Raw genomic sequence first — 16,256 nt, 5'->3', positions numbered from 1 at the left:
ACTAGCATGAATGCAGTGCTTGTGTCCACCCCCAGACCCGCATCCTGATGCCCTGACGCCCAGGGTGACTGCGTCTGGAGACCAGGGGGCCGTCTCGGCGCCAGGAAGAGGGCCCTTGCCACGGACCAAACCTGCCCGCACCGCGATCGTGGGTTCCAGCCTCCTGACGGTGGGACACAGACTCTGCCGTGTAAAGCACCCTGTCCGTGTCCCTCTGTTACGGCAGCCTGAGCGCACCGTGACAGGAGGCGCGCCGAGGGGCGGCACACAAGTGCAAGGGACACTGGGCCACGACAGAGCCGCCAGGAACGAACCGATGCCGTCTGTGGCCCCGACGGACCGAGAGGTGACCTAGGTCTGAAGTCAGACAGAGGAGGACATGTATCACGGTACCACCTGTACGTGCAATCTAAAAAAATTTGATACACATGCATCTGTTTACAAAACAGAGACTCATAGACAGAAAATAAACTCACGGTTACCAAAGGAGAAGGGGGGCTAGGGATGAATGAAGAATTTGGGACTAACATATATACACTGCAACATACAAAACCGGAGAAGGAAATGGCAACCCAGTCCAGTATTCTTGCCTGGGAAATCCCACGAACAGAGGAGCCTGGCGGGCTACAGTCCACGGGGGTTGCAAAGAGTCAGACTCAACTTAGCAAATAAACAACAACATATAAAGTAAACAAGGACCTACTGTATAACACTGGTGCCCTCTGCTCAATATTCTCTAATAACCTATAACAGAAAAAGTCTGGAAAACAGATACTTACATACATATGCACGTAAAACAATTACTTTGCTGTACAACTGAAACTAACACGACACTGTAAATCAACGATACTCAAGTAAGAAAAAGCATGAATGTATCTTTAAGGTCTTTACAACTGTATGTTACTGCAACGGGGGCAATATCCAAGTTAACCGCACACACTCACCCTCCTGGCTGAAGAGGCGGGGAAGGCGTTCTGCGGGGCTGCGGGGCTCTGCTCCGTGATGCTGCTCCTGCTGTCAGAGCTGGGACGGCGGGTGACGGTGCCCGGCCCGTCACCTGGTATGAAAGAAGGAGAAGCAGCAAGTGCGTTATGAAACCCGTATGCATGTCTGCACCGTTCTAATACAGAAGATGTACCTGTTATCAAACAGATCACCAGGGCCACGTAAGGCTTAGATTCCAACCACGATGAAACCTCTGGCAACCTCTGCCTCTTACAAGAAAACAGGCTCAAGTGAAATTCTGTCTTGACACCAATTCCCACATGAATAACGGACAGCCTTCTCCTCACTATACATCACACACCCAGTTCATCAGTAAGTACAGGTAGAATCCATTCTGGGGGTTGGGCAGAAAAAGCCAGAGAAAGTACAAGACAGACTTTGCTTCCTAGGCAATTAGAAAAAGAAGAGGTAAGGTGCAAAATAATCACGGTGACAACACAAGGTCAACCGCATCCAGGGCCGAGCTGGTTGATTTAGACCAGGGCTCAGAGAAGAGCCGGCCCTCCGAGGGCAGGAGCGTGGGGGAGGCACCATGAGGAGGCTGAGGGGCACACAGCAGAGGAGTGGCGGGGGACAGGAAAGGGCCTGTCTGCTGGTCAGGAAGGCGGCAGCCTACCAGCTGAAGAGCCCTCTCGGAGGGTGTTGTGGTGACGTAACAGGAGGGGTCCCTCCCGGGCTGTTGACAGAAACCCCATCTGCTTGTGCCCAGGGGCTGCTGGGCCTCTGGTCCCTGGACTCCAAAGCCAGCCCCAGGGTTCCCCATTCATGAAAACGTGACAATGTCAGGCGCGGCAGCGAGGCAGTGTTCCTGGGCAAAGACGCTCAGACTGCCCTGAATATTCACAATAACCACAAAAGCTGTCCCAGGGCCGACCCAGTGAGCCTGTACCCTGGGCATGCCCCCCATACTCCCACCCCGACGCTGGCTCCAGGCCTGACCCGTGACCTTCTGTGCCCCTGGGGCTGGGCGTGCCCACCCCCCACTGACTCCAGCCTGACCCGTGACCTCCTGTGGCCCCTGGCACAGAAGCAGATGGGCACGAGCAGCTGCCTGACAAGTGCGCATGTGAGGGGCTCGCCCTCTGTGATTACAGCTGGAATCCAGCTGCCACGGGGAGAAACAGGGCTGCCTGCCTGATGACCAGAAGGGAGAAGGCCCCCCTTCAGCCACTGGCCAGCTCACCACACGCTGGAGTGTGCCTGCACTGCTACACGGACGCCAGGGAAGCCACTCGGCAGAGCGCTTCCCGAGGCACCAACCCCTAACACCGGGCACAGCACGCACAGAGCTGTCCCACGGCCCCAGGCTCTGGGCTGGCTTCTTACGCAGCAGCAGGTCACTAACACAGCAGAGGCTCACGCAAATCAGAACGAGAAAGGGAAAATCAGAACTCCAAATCAAACTGTTCACGTCTACCTCAGAACACCGATAACACTCCTTACAACCACGTGCGTACGTGACACACATGGAAACCATCATCTCACAGGCTGTGCCCGGGCCAGGGCCCTCTCAGTGTGCGTGGGTCCAGGCAGCACCGGGAAGGTCTGGGCACAAGCCGCCCCCATGGCCCCCCCAGGTGAGCACTGAGCACCTGTCCTGCCCGGGGCCCAGCGCCAGGAAGGTCAGCAGGACACAGCCGGCGCGCCCCCGAGCGCCCGTAACCCACAGCTGGGGCAGAGCAGACTCACTCGGAGGCTACGCCATGCAGGTAACACAGCGGCTCCACCCGTGGCTTCCCGAGTCAGAGGAGCCTGTGCAGCAATGACGGGGATGGGAGGGCGGGGCTGCGCGGGGGCCCTGCGTCAGGGGAGCGTCTCGGCCGACAGGGGACATGGGGAGGCCAGGACACACTGGCTTCCGGGACTGGCCCAGGAGAGCGCCGGCCTCCTGCCCGCTCCTGCCCTCGAGGACCAGCCCTTGCCTCCCCCCCCACGGCACGCGGCTCTCCTCACAGCCCCACCCTTGGGGGCCAGGCCCTTCCCCAGCTTCACTTCCTGCGCGTCACCCGCCCCTGCTGCTCTGAGTCCCAGTCAGAGTCGGGGTCTCGGCACACCCCCCGCCGTGGGACCCCGCTCAGCTCACCCACGGGGTCAGCTTCCTGCTCACCTCACAGTGCGGTGTAAGGAGTAAATGAACACGCGTAAGGGCGCCACAAATTAAAAACACCACGTAAACGTGAAGCGCTGTGTCCCGTGTAGACGTACATGGATGTGTTCACGGGAGGAGGTGAGCTCCTCGTCCTCCTGGACCTCGACCCGAAAGTGTCGGCATAAATCCCCAAACTCACAGTCCTCCTCACGAGGGCACACAGCCGGCTGCACTCACCACTCACGTGACGTGTGCCTTACTCACGCACACGCCCTCCTACCCTCTACGTGCCCGGGACACACTCAGCAAAATATCAAGGCGCCTGCCTGCCCGCAAGTGGAGACCCCGGGCTAACGCAGAGCCTGGTGGTCCGACCGTGCTCAGCACCCCATTCTCCCCACAGAGCAAACTTGAGACTCTCGACACGATGCGTATCATCAAGAGTCAGAAAGGTAAACAGGGTTCTGTTCCTTCTTCAATCCCCAACGAGCAACTGAAGGAGCTTCACACAAATGAGAAGGGAAAAGAAAAAGATGTGGGGCTTCTGTTTGGGAATCGGCGCCCCCGAGGGCCAGCGTCACCTGCCTTCTGACACGCAGCGGCCGCCCGCGCTCTGCCGACAGAGGGCCTCAGGGTCCCCCGCCTCCTTCTCGGCTTCTGACTCGGAGGCCTCGTCTTCCCCCTCGTCCTCCTCAGAGCTGGAGCTGCTGGACTCTTTGCTCTCCTGCTCTGCTCGCTGGGACTTGGGCGTCTCCTCCTCACACAGCATCTTCTCTTTGCTAAAGTAAAGGCGACAATCGGAGTAATTCAGAGAGAAACCACCTTCTAAGCTCACTGCGGAGCTGGCAGAAGGGGGACAAGCCTAGGAACCCCTGTGTGGACGCAGTAACAGAGACACACAGACCCTCCCACAGGTCCATTTAGTGTCCGACGCGAGACCTGGCTGTTCTGCACACAGGAAAATGGAGGCTGCAACTCGTTACGGGGCACGGGGTGAACCGTTTTAACAAATCATTTAACAAAGGTTTACTAGTGATCACTGCACGCCAGGACCGTGTGAGACAACGGAACAGGGGCAACAGAACAGACGTGGCCCTGAGCTCAGTGCGTCCAGTTCGAGAAGCAGTTGGGACTAAGAGCCCGCAGCTGGGAAGAAAGAAACACACACACGCTCTCCGTTGCTTCACAAAGTTAACACACACTCACCCACCCGCAGGTCTCCCCCATGTCAAGGCCACCCACCTCCTCACCCCTCAGACATCCCCCCGTGTTTAAAGACCATCCGGCTGCAATCAGACACGCGTCTCTTCACTGCATGAATTCTCAAGCTAAGCATGTCACATGCAGGAGGGCTCAAACCCAAATATCTTACTTCTTAAAGAGTCTACTGTGCAGCTTGCTGTTCAAGTCTGATTCGATGAGCTTAGTCCGTGTCTCTTTTTCACTTCGAAGCTGGAATTCGAGAAAACAGACAAGGGAGGACGCTGACTACCAGTTAGAAGTCAGCGGGGGCAAGCAGGGCTGCAGCGGTCCTATTACTGCCCCAGCACCAGCGGGGAGGCAGAGCGGGCAGGGGACACGGCAGAGGGTCTGCTTGGAAGATGAACACAGAGGAAAACCCTCAGCCAGTGAGAAGAGGAAAACCACGGCAGCGGAGCTTCAGGGACAACCGCCCCCCAACATCCAAACCTCGTCACCCCCAAACCTCGCTCCAAAGGGTGAAGAGCCAGAAGCGCCCGTGAGAGAACGCTCTGTGAACCCAGTGCTGAATTAAGTTGGCAGGGCTTCTACAGAGAAGCAGGTGCCGAATGGGAAATGAGCCCTCAGGGAAACCTGCGCAGCACGTAGACACACGCTCCAGACAACAGGCACCTATGTCCCCGGGCCCGAGTCACGCGGGGGCAAAGGCAGGCACCACTCCCAGTGGTGGGAACATGTTATTTAGTGAAGGTACTACTGTGTTCAAAGATGAACCACACCAGGTAAAACACACTTGGGAACTCTCTCCTGTATTTCCGCAACTCCTACGTGAGCCCCCAAATTATTTCAGAATAAAGTATTCATAAAACAATGAACACCTAACCGTGAAAATCACACTCTGATATTAGCAAGGCTACTGGACCTGGTGTGGCTGCGCTCTGGGGCCGAGCTCCCTAGCAAGGCCTTTCCTGCCCCGGCCAGCACGGCGCTGTGCGCCGGGAGCCCCGGCAGGGAGCCCCATGCTGTCCCCCCAGAACGGCTCTGCACGCCCTCCTGAACCCGAGCCACAGCCCTGCAGAGGGGACACAGGAAAGCGAGCGCATGACTGTCTTCTGCCCCCGGGGAGCTTCTCGAGCCCTGCGGTGACCAGCCGCGTCCTCCCCACCTGGCAGCCCTTCTCCAGCGGAGGGAGGCTCACTCCCCGCTCGCCCCGGTCGGGGAGGGCTTCCACGCTGCACCTGGCGTGGGCACGCACCTCCGTGGTCCTCTCGCACGGCGCTGCACCACGGGCACAGGAGCAAACCATCATACACTTGGGAGGGGGGAAGGGAGGGGCTCCAGATAGCCAATGGACCTGGGCTACGCACGAATCACTGACCAAGAGCCGGCCCACGCCACTTCTCTGAGCTTCGTGGGTTTGCTTGCTTTTTAAGAAAGAAACATATTCCTCCCTGTAGTCAGCCTCCTTTAAAATAAAGTCCTTTCAGCCAATAAGGAAGTCATGAGACATCCTCAGCTCGGCACTCCCTGTTTGGAAGACACCGACTCCAACACCCCACACTCCCTTTCAGAGCTCCTGGGGAACCAGAGCGGCTGTCGTCCTGTTTCCCTTCCAGCTGCTCTCAGGTGATACGAGATAATGAGCGAACTTCAGCAACAATGGTTTCTAACATTCAGTGGACAGTTCCTGGAGGAACAATGGCCACTGCTGGGATGCAGACAGACAGACTGCAACAGCGCGGACCGCGACCCGTCCGCAGACTCACCACGCTCTGCTTCTTCTGCAGCATCTCCAGGTGCTCCACCAGGCCCTCGTCGGCCACGTCGAACGGCGTCTGGCCCTGGCAAGGAGACAGACGCGGCAGTCACACGAGTCTATCAGGGAACCAGCTGGCGCTCACCTCAGGCCTCTGACCCTCTGACAGCTGCTTCCCTAACCAGCCGCCTCAGTGCCAGGATGATGCCCTCCTCCATCAGAGAAGACACGCAACAAACAGAGAACCCTACACACACAGGGCTCTGTGCTTTGTAAACAGTGAGCAGGGAATCATCACATCATTTCTACTGTTTATTGTCTCTTGGCAAATAACCAATTGAAATCTCTACTTGTATCTCTTCCAAAATACTCATAATTGCTACGATAAATTCAACAAGGGGCTCTTAGAGGCCTCGGAAGGAGGTCCAGGTGTGTGCGCTGAGGACTGGGTCGCAGGAAGCAGCCCGTTAAGTGAGATCCTCAGGGCACAGCTCAGTGAAGGGCACTGGCCCGCAGACCGAGGGTGACAGGGTGTGTGATGGGGGGGGGGGGTGGACCGGAGCGTCCCCTGAGTAAACAGCCAGGTCTCCAGATCCGCAGTCAGCAGGTGAGGGAGGAAACTGCAGGGCTTGTAACCTGCCTGAAGCAAGGCCGGACAGCACTACTTACAGCCAAACTCAAGGATGCTGTCATCATCACGGTTTTTAACGAATGGATGTGAGCAGGGCTCAGCTATTAGGTTTTTGAATGAAAAGTTGAAGCACTTCACACTTCTCCACCGACAGTGGTCTCGGGCTTCCCCACTGCTCACTGCTGCTAAGGCGACAACATCCTCCTTCCTGTCTGTCTGCTTTAGGGGCTCCGACATAAACAGAGTCAGCAGACGGGTTTCACGTCGCCACGCGAGTGTGCCGTGTCGATGGTGGGGTGGACGGGGCGGGTGCAGAGCTCTGGCCGCCGGTGGCGTGCCCGCTCCAGACGGCAGGCCTGGTCACTGAACAGGGCCTCCTGCCTTGTGCCCCACCACGCCGCTGGAGGCCAGCTCACTCACCAGCTTGTTCCTGACGTCCATGTCGCAGAGGGCCTCCGCCAGGATGGAGCAGGCCTCCTTCACACCCCAGTGCGCAGCTGCATGCAGGGGGGTCCAGCCGTCGTGATCCTGGACATTGAGCTCATAGCCAGCCTGAATCAAAAGCCTGAGGAGAACCCAAACGAGACAGTCAGATCCTCTGCATCAGGGTTCTCTGCCCAAAGCACAGTCATCTGTCTGACGTTCCGGACCCCGGGCCTGGCCTCTTGGGCATCAGCGTGGCAGTCACGGGTGGGCCCCCCACCCCCAGAGGCCACACTGGGGTGCAGCCACACCCCCAGCACAGAGATCACCCAGAGCCCCGTCCAAGGCCCGGCCCACGGCCCCACCAGGAGGCGCTGCCAGCATCCCCGCAGGGAGGGCCCCCGCGCTCGCTTTCCAGCCAGTCTGCCACCTCCCACCGCAGGAGTGTCTGCAGGAGCTCCCCCTAAGGCTCCGAGGCTGCAGGGCACGTGGAGGCCGGCATGACCCCCGGCTGATGGAGGCAGCAACACCGTGGGCCTCCAGAGAAGCAAGGGAACCCCTGCCCTGAAGACAGGAGCACCGGCACCCACCACAGGGAGCAGGAACCCGGCCCCAGGACACGAGCAGTGAGAGCCTCTGCTGACAGCCGGGTGCTGCGCCAGCCCCGCGGCCCCAAGCCTCCACAAAGCAGGGGGGCGTACAGGGACGCGGGAGGCGGAGAGGAGTCCAGACCCCTCCCACATGTGCGACCCCCCTACTCCAGCGAGTACAGCTCCCCTGAAACCTACGCCCCAGCCTAACGAGTCCAAAGAGGACACAGGGACGCACGTCTGCTTGTACTGCAGGGGGGTGGGGGGGCAGGGGAGCCAGACATGAACCGCGGAGCAGGAGACACGCCAGGCCCCTCCAGGCCGGCCACTCCGACTCTGCTTCCCGTCGGAGCACCAGGAGAAGCCGGGGAGGCCTGGCGGGAGGAGAGAGGTGACCGACCCGGCAGGTGGGGGAGGAGGGACGGCGTGTGGGGAGGAGGCTGGGGAGGAGGGACGCGTGGGGGAGGAGGGACGCGTGGGGGAGGAGGGACAGGAGGACAGCGCCGTCGCTGGGAACCTCGCCGCCGCGTCTGCTCCCGGCTTGCGTCCTGGCCGTCCTGCGGACCTACCTGAGGACCTCAGAGTAGCCCTTGGCTGCAGCCACGTGCAGGGCAGTGGCCCCCGAGCGCGCCTGCCTCGCGTCCGCGATCCTGCCGCTGTTGAGCCACTGGCGGGCGTCCTGCAGCATCTGCTGCTCCTCCTGCCTCCGCGCCTGCTCGAGGTCCAGCCCTGCAGAGGCATGCCAGACAGCCGCTCAGCCGCCGCAACCCGGCTCGCCCGCCTCAGGGCCAAGCACCAGCAGCAGCTCCATCACCGAGCTGGGTGCTCATCCAAGTTACTCTTCATCAGAAGAGCCACGGTGTTCACGGCTGGCAGTAGCCCCAGCAGGGTGAGGCCACCAGGCTAAAGAAACAGTGCCCGATGGCAGGTCCACTAAGGGACTGCACAGCGTTCTTAGCCTTAAGAACGTGGAGACCAGAGGGCTGCTACTTTGTAACACTTGTGAAACTACACATATCACAGTCTTTTCACATGTTAAACCGTTGCAGTTTCCCCACAGGCCTCTGAGGCGAATGTAACAGATGTCACTGCCCCGCAGGCAGAGGCGAGAAGAAACACACAGAGGCCAGCCGGCTCCCTCGGGCCCACAGCACGGTCCCTCCCAGGTCCCCGTCTGCTCCTCCTCTCCCCATACTACTCCGAAGGCTGGTGTCAAAAATCTTAGTTTCAGGTGTCATGTACTTTAACAAATTCACTCCCTCTGAGTTCATTTCCCTGAGTAGAGAAATATGCCAAGCGAAGCCATGTGGTCTGGAGCTGAGGAGCAGGTGAGCACAGAGACTCTTCCAAGGGACTCGGTTTCCCTTCAGAACATTGCGGACAAGTTATCACACGTTCGTCTTTTCAGCTCTGCGGGCACTTGTTCTGTCACAGCCCGTCAGCTCTGCCGCTGGAGCAGAGGCCGCTTTGGGGTGTGAACGAGTGGCCCGGCCTGCAGGGATCGTGTCAGGAAGGTCACAGGAGAGAGACCCCCAAGCGGACTGCAGACTGGGTGCGGTGGGCTTCCAGAAGGACGGCGCGTCCCCATCCCTCAGGCCCACACAGCTCTGCGATGCTTCCAGCAGAAGCCCCAGGGCCTGTCCTCCCTGCCACGTAGGTCCAGTGTTACTTGCAACTTTTTAAATTAAAAGAACCCAAAGACCTCCAGTCGGAGATTCCTGACCTGTTCTCTGAAGCGGATTCTTCTGAAAATATAAAATCAGCATTTTCAGAGTTTCTCCTTCCAATTAGCTTCCTCACCGTAACAAACTACCGGAAATTTCCATGACCAGGAGGTTAAAGGTCACGTCAGAGGCTGCAACACACGTGCCATCAGCTCCACACTCAGCTCTCTTCAAAGGGAGAGAGACGCACAGTCAGAAAGAGCGCTGGCCAGCACTCGGAGGGACGCATGCCTCCTCCTTTGCGGACCTCGCCGTGTGACGCCGAGCCGGCCCGTGCACACGCCCCTCCTCAGTCTACCCTGCAGCATCACAGAGCCGACTGGCCCCCTGACCACACGGTGGTGCGCGGCCCACGACTGCAGAGACGGGGGCTGGCTGAGCCGGCCTCAGGAGTCTGGCCTGGCCTATCCGTGCGGGAGGATTACCAGGGCATGTGGGCAGCGACGGCTGACGTGAGCAGACAGCATCGCACAGGGATGCACAGGCCCTCTCCTGCCCTCTTTCAGCTCACCTTGCTTCTTCACCTGCTCCAGAAGAAGGTCCTTCATGGCAGGCTCTTCTGCGAGGTCAGAGGGGACTTCACCTTCGCTGTTGACGATGCCCACGCTGGCTCCATGGTTAAGGAAATACCTATGCAGACAAGATCAGAATCAGTACCCTCTCCGGTCTAAGACCAGCAGCACTCCTGTGCCTGGGGCTCCACGCGGAGCACGGCCTCCGTCTGGAGCTTTAGTATGGTCCCAGATAAGGCACTCCACTAGCCTTCAACAGTCAGGATCAAAGCGTCTCTATTTCTTGGTAAGAACAATGCCGACAAGTGGGATTTCTCACACTCACATTTCTGAACCCCATTCTCTCATTCCCAGTGGGCAGCAAGACACTTTGTAAACACCACAAAGGAGACACACCGCCTTAAAGCTCACCCCCAGGCTAAGGTCCAAAGTGAGGCTTCCAGGAGGACTTAGGACACTGGTCATACTGAGAGTGGAGTCCCCAGAAGATGGAAGAGAGTGATTCTCACAGAAACGCTCCCCATTCCCATCAAGAGCACATTAAGTAGTGCCAGGGCACGAAAACAGAATAAAATTACACCTTTCATGAATCTGCCTAAGTTACACGTCCACAGAACTCTCCCTTCAGCCAGTCATCTCCATGAAATCTACACTTTAACAGGAAACTAAATGACCGAAGAATAAATCAGTATATTCTAAATAATTAGATTCTATATTTAAAGCCAATACAGTGTTCGATCCTAAAGAAGAAAAGCCTGATAACTTTAATACCTTACATAGATCCTTTTTGATTTTCAAAGTACTTTCACGTACAATTATATAATGAGTCTTAAACAATTTTAGGAAGTAGGCTACATGGGTACTAGTAGAGGTAAATGACAGAGGTTATGACCCCATCTTCTGACTTCAAATCTAATTCATCTTGGCACAACATCAAGTTACTCTGGGGCCAGTAAGAACCTCAACAATGCCAGAGCACTCCCATATACAAGTATTTAAAGGAGAAAGAAAAACTACTTAAATTAGACTTCAACCAATCAACAACGCAGCAAGCATTTACAGGTCCCCTTCTACGTTTAAAGGGCACACATTTTAGGCACACTGAGGCTTCCCTTGGGGCTCAGTGGTTAAGAACCCACCTGCCAATGCAGGAGATGCGGGTTCGATCCCTGGATCAGGAAGATCCCCAGGAGAAGAGAATGGCAACCCACTCCAGGGACAGAGGAGCCTGGGGGGCTACAGTCCATGGGGTCGTAAAGAGTCAGACACGACTGAATGATCAAACAACATCAACATTTTAAAGACACTGCAGAAGATCTTAAAAAGATAATACACGGCCACTGCATTCAGGAGCTGGCAGGGGAGAATCTGCAGCCGTTAGATTTAGAGCACACTCTTCGAGGGTACTGCTTTCTCACTGCTTAGTACCCGGTATAAACAGAGCATCTGTAAATGTGCCTGCCTTATAGACGGACTGCACATATATAAACTCATCTGACTTTCCGCCGTCTCCACTCTCCCCTCACAGACTCAGAGAAGGACAGGCTCTCCACTGAGGCTAGCCGCTCCCTCTGTTCTCCTTAACCGCACTAAGGCCACCTGCTGCCCTTCATGTCTATGCTCCTTTACCTCCCAACCCTGAGAAACCAAAACGCAAAAAATACACAGAGTGAGCACAGGATACACGCTCCTGGACTGCACTGCACCCTCTCTGCTCACCCTGAACCCCGTATTGTTCCCAGAGTCAGCACTGCACACACATCTGGACTGCACTGCACCCTCTCTGCTCACGCTGAACCCCACGCTATTCCCAAACACAACAGCTCACCTGCCTCCCACAGTGCAACAGTCCCTCCAACTGATGAAACACCCTCCCCTCCCCCCTTTCCTGCTATTATTAGAAACTTTCCATGTCTTTCAAGCCCCTTTAAGAGGCCTTTGCAGGTTCTGACAACCGAACCTTCCTTCTTCTTCCTCGGACTCCGCCTCCGGCACTACATCTGCGCCTGGGCCGGGACACACAGGGACCTCGAAGCCGCCCCCACCAACTGACTGTGGCTCCAGGACAACAGCTGTGTCCTCCTCACGGTCATCACCGCCATGACATCCGACGTGCTCTCTTAGCAACCCACAAACACTGCATGAAATAAACACAACATGTAACCGCTCCACTCTGACAGCGTTTCCATTCTTTACTGGGTCAGGTGCACAAAGGCCCTGCTCTTCCCTTTCCTGAAAAGTTCTTGGACCCTGATGGAGACGACTCCTGTCCAGAAATGACCTGGGTCTCCCTGAATCAGAGAGATGAGTGCCAAGTGAGACACTGCCCCAGTCCATCCTCGTCCTGGGGGCAGGCTGATGGGGGCGGAACCGCTTCAGTTTCACACTGTTACCTGAACAACAAGTATCAACCAATGAAGTCTTTTTGTTCTGACCACAGCGTGCAGCATGATGGAACCCATGCCCTCTGCAGTGGTCATACAGAATCTTAACCACTGGACCACCAGGGAAGTGTCTATGAAGTAATATTTACTTTAATCCTGAGAACCATTACAGTTACCCTGAGGCTCAGAAATACCTGTTAGCTCAGTAAATATGTCCTTTAGAAAATAAAGCCTCTCTTGGGAATTCCCTAGAGGCCCAGCCATTAGGACACGGTGCTTTCACAGCCATGGCCCAGGTTCCACCCCTGGTCAGGGAACTCAGATCCCACAAGCCACGAATAGCTTGGCCAAAAAAGGAAAAGAAGAAAGAAAGAAAATAAAGTCTCTGAGTCCGTCTTAACTCACCACTAATATAAGGTCTTTTTGCTACTATTCTAAGGGATGAACAAAGAAAACAAGATGTGTTCAAAAACTCAGAATAAATTAGCACCACTAATATAAACTGTAAAACCAAACTAAACGCTATCATCTGGGTCAATCTGCCACTTCTAAGTTAAACACTTAGTGGTAACAGAAATGTAAGATACCCAGCTAACTAGCAGTAAGCCTGAACTCCAAATGAGGAATAAATAGCCCTTAAATCTCTCTTAAAAAATATATCATAGAGTTGAAATATGAGATTAAAAAAAGGTCATCACACTAGAACGCACTGATTCTTCCCTAGACAGCGAGTCTGCCTGTTCTTCGTTTCCACTAGCTTGAAATTTAGACTTTCTAAAGATTCTGGGAATGAGAGTATAATTTAAGGTTTTTAAGATACAAAAAGAAAAACGAGGGAATGACCACATGCTAATCTCCTTTGAAACACCGCTCACAGGTCCCGCAGTCGAGGCCCTGAAAGGCGGGCGGCGGCAGGGGGCTCAGCAGGCAGGGGGGCTCTGCGGTCCTGGTGGCCGCACAGACGGGCGACGCTCAGGAGGGCGAGGAGGGCCAGCAGCGGCCCCTTGAGGGCCTGGTCCAGCTCGTGCCTCCGGGCAGGCCTGCACACGTCTGACTGGTCATCTGGTGCGTAAGGAGATAGTAACTCTCACCAGTCCACTTCATTCAAGGTAGTATTTGTTCAGACAACAGAGACTTAAATTTTGACCTTATTTCCAAAGGAACCATGTTCATCCATAAAGCCAGGGTAAAGAAACCACGGCCAACAAAGCGATCGCAGTCAGTCTGTCCTCAGCTTCACTTTAAAAGGAGGAAGAGAGACTCCGAGGATGAGGCCAGCACGAGGTGCCCCAACGCCAGGCTGAGCTCTGCCTGTTACCTTCTCAGGGAAAAGCAGAACCCTGGATGGAATAGGATTCGGTAGCTCAGAATCACAAACAAGCCGCCCGAACAGACAGCCAAACACCAGTGAGGAGGGACGAGCAGGCTCTGCTCACGTTTCTCAGGTAAACGGACGTCTCTGCAGAGGCTGCCTGAAGGTGAGCGGCTCAGGCCCGGGAAGGGAGCTCTCCTGCGGGCACCTGCTTCTCAGCATGCGTGGCCGTCTGTGAGTGCGCCACCGTCTAACTCCCTGCACCCTCCCACCCTCCCGCGGGACCCTGCTCCCAGGCCTCTGCAGAGCTGCCACAGTACTCACCCTGCTGTCCAACAGGAGGGCTATAACGGGCTCCAGTCCTGCGGAAAGGGGCCGTAAAACACCTCATCTGACTTTCAAAGGACCACAGGAGACCACAGCTTTATTTAGAGAACTTACCTTAGCAATCTAAAGTTCCTCTCATCTAGAACACATGTGACTGCCTTATTTTAAAGCTGTTTTTAAAAGTGTCTTATCTCCCTGGCCACCCCTTCACTCAGTAGACACTCACTCAGCACCCCTTCCAGCCCAGACACTAGTGGTGGGGTTCTTCTACACGAACAGTAAGGAGAAATTCTCCGGGTCTGCCCCCCACACGTGTCCAGCTACAGTCGCTAAAAACTGAGCCCAGACAGTGCGACCAACAGAAGCTGTCTCTGCAGAGCCCAACAAACACGAATTACCTAAAAACAGACGCAACCACAAAATCTCAACTAAAAAGCTGCAGATTTAGCAGCTATGTAAAACACAGTTATCAATTATTCCTTAAAAATAATTCAACTGCCCGCTTTTATGAATTGCAGTAAAGAGAGACCACGGCCGTGTATGCAGTTCAGACTCGAGAGCAGAAGCACACGCGTGTCCGCACGAGCCGCCAGCACTCACTCGGCGATGTTGAGGTAGCCACAGGAAGCCGCTGCGTGCAGGGGCGTCCAGCCCTCGTTGTCCTGCTGGTTGACGCTGGCTCCGTTCTCCACCAGAAACTTCACCACGTCCAGGTTCTCGTCAATGCAAGCCTGCAAAGAAAAGCCCGTCACTGACTCAGCAAGTGCGTGCAGGGACGCTGCCCCAGCTCTGGCCATGCGGCGGTGCGGGTGAACAAGGCGTGTCCAGCCCCTGCATCCTGAGAAGTGTCCCGGGGGTGCTGCTCAGTGCTGGGATCTTAGGCAAACCCCCGAACTCCCTCTCTGCCTCAATGCTCAGCTGTGAAAGCGGCACGATGGTAACTGATCGTATCACAGTCCCGGGAGAACTAACCAAGAAGAGTGATCGCTGAAGTGCTGTTTCTCACGTTACCCAAGAGCGATGTCAGGAACCACTGATTTGCCATGAATCTTGAAGGCTCAAATACACCTTTCTCAGCGGGAAGCCGCAGTTTAACTTCCAGGGCTGCTAAACCATCTCTGCTCTGGCGAGGGGGTGCAGTGACCCTTCAAACAGAGGCGGTGTACTTCCTTTCCATGTACCTTCCAAACAGCTGCAGACAACACGGCAAATGTGTCTGCGCAAAAGTCAGGAAGGCAGAGAAGCTCCCTGAATAAAGGCTGCAAGCCCACTCTAAGCCAGCAAGGAAAGCCACCAACAGCAGGGAAGGCCACCGAGACCGAAGGCCACCTGAGCACACCTGGAGGAGACAAGGAGCGAGAGCCCACGCGGTAGAGGTGACCCTCGCCAAGGCTTTGGCGGAGCGGAGACGCTTCCGGGCCCAGAGGCAAATGCTGCTGCTGCTAAGTCGCCTCAGTCGTGTCCGACTCTGTGCGACCCCATAGACGGCAGCCCACTAGGCTCCCCTGTCCCTGGGATCCTCCAGGCAAGAACACTGGGGTGGGTTGCCATTTCCTTCTCCAGTGCATGAAAGGGAAAAGGGACAGTGAAGTCGCTCAGTCGTGTCCGACTCTTAGCGACCCCATAGACGGCAGCCCACCAGGCTCCTCTGTCCATGGGATTTTCCAGGCAAGAGTACTGGAGTGGGGTGCCATTGCCTTCTCCAAGAGAGAAATGAGATCCCCTTTTTCAAAACTTGTCTCTTAGCCCCTCTTTTGCAAAAGAAAAAAAGAAAGTTAAAAGTTTAGCTGAGAACAACTATCCAGGTCAAGCGGACTTTTGTAACACTGTTAATACCCGACTTGCCCCTCTCACTGGGCTGACGCCTGCACTCAGAAAACACAGCCCCACGGGGAGGGGCCGCAAAGCAAACCCAAAGAGGCCGGTTTCCCTCAATAGTGACCCTGAAGAAGCCGTAGAAACTGTCAGCGTGACTGACGCGCGATCATGGCTGTCAGCGTCCTTCATGCTCTCTGACACAGCAGCCAGCGCGCACGGGGCCCTTCCCCGCGTCCCACCTCAGGGCCGACTCTGAGCGCAAAGCCTCTGTGGGTCTGCCCAAACCGCAAGACCGACAAGCAGCTTTCTTCACAGACGCTACTTACTCTAGAGAACCGACAGGCGAACGGTGACAATCAAGCCTCGATCTGCCCAAACCGCAAGACCGACAAGCAGCTTTCTTCACAGACGCTACTTACTCTAGAGAACCGACAGGCGAACGGTGACAATCAAGCCTCGATCTGCCCAAACCGCAAGACCGACAA

The 16,256-nt window shown here is 56.0% G+C and overlaps 1 protein-coding gene across 19 annotated transcripts in view; it reads right to left on the bottom strand.

Annotated features, from left to right (window-relative positions):
• PPP1R12B (protein phosphatase 1 regulatory subunit 12B) overlaps positions 1–16,256 on the bottom strand; it is a 159,935-nt gene that overhangs the window by 99,939 nt on the left and 43,740 nt on the right. For 8 of the 19 annotated variants that reach the window (XR_014052994.1, XR_014052995.1, XR_014052996.1 and 5 more), the window contains exons 2-9: positions 14,554–14,684; positions 9,930–10,048; positions 8,264–8,423; positions 7,102–7,246; positions 6,061–6,135; positions 4,467–4,546; positions 3,680–3,873; positions 945–1,057 (exon numbers count right to left, since the gene is read on the bottom strand). Coding sequence is in view for 4 of the 19 variants with exons in the window: in XM_081487326.1 (XP_081343452.1) it covers positions 945–1,057; positions 3,680–3,873; positions 4,467–4,546; positions 6,061–6,135; positions 7,102–7,246; positions 8,264–8,423; positions 9,930–10,048; positions 14,554–14,684 (1,017 nt within the window). In the remaining 15 variants the exon portion in view is untranslated. Of the gene's footprint in view, positions 1–944; positions 1,058–3,675; positions 3,874–4,466; positions 4,547–6,060; positions 6,136–7,101; positions 7,247–8,263; positions 8,424–9,929; positions 10,049–14,553; positions 14,685–16,256 lie in introns of those variants that run through there. The other 11 variants (XR_014052999.1, XR_014053000.1, XR_014053001.1 and 8 more) reach the window with 5 other exon arrangements.

This window comes from Giraffa tippelskirchi, chromosome 5 (assembly GCF_054371585.1).
Source record: "Giraffa tippelskirchi isolate mGirTip1 chromosome 5, T2T-mGirTip1v1.2.pri, whole genome shotgun sequence".
Classification (NCBI taxonomy): domain Eukaryota; kingdom Metazoa; phylum Chordata; class Mammalia; order Artiodactyla; family Giraffidae; genus Giraffa; species Giraffa tippelskirchi.
Note: the sequence above shows the minus strand (reverse complement) of the source record. Positions and strands in the feature narration are given on the sequence as shown.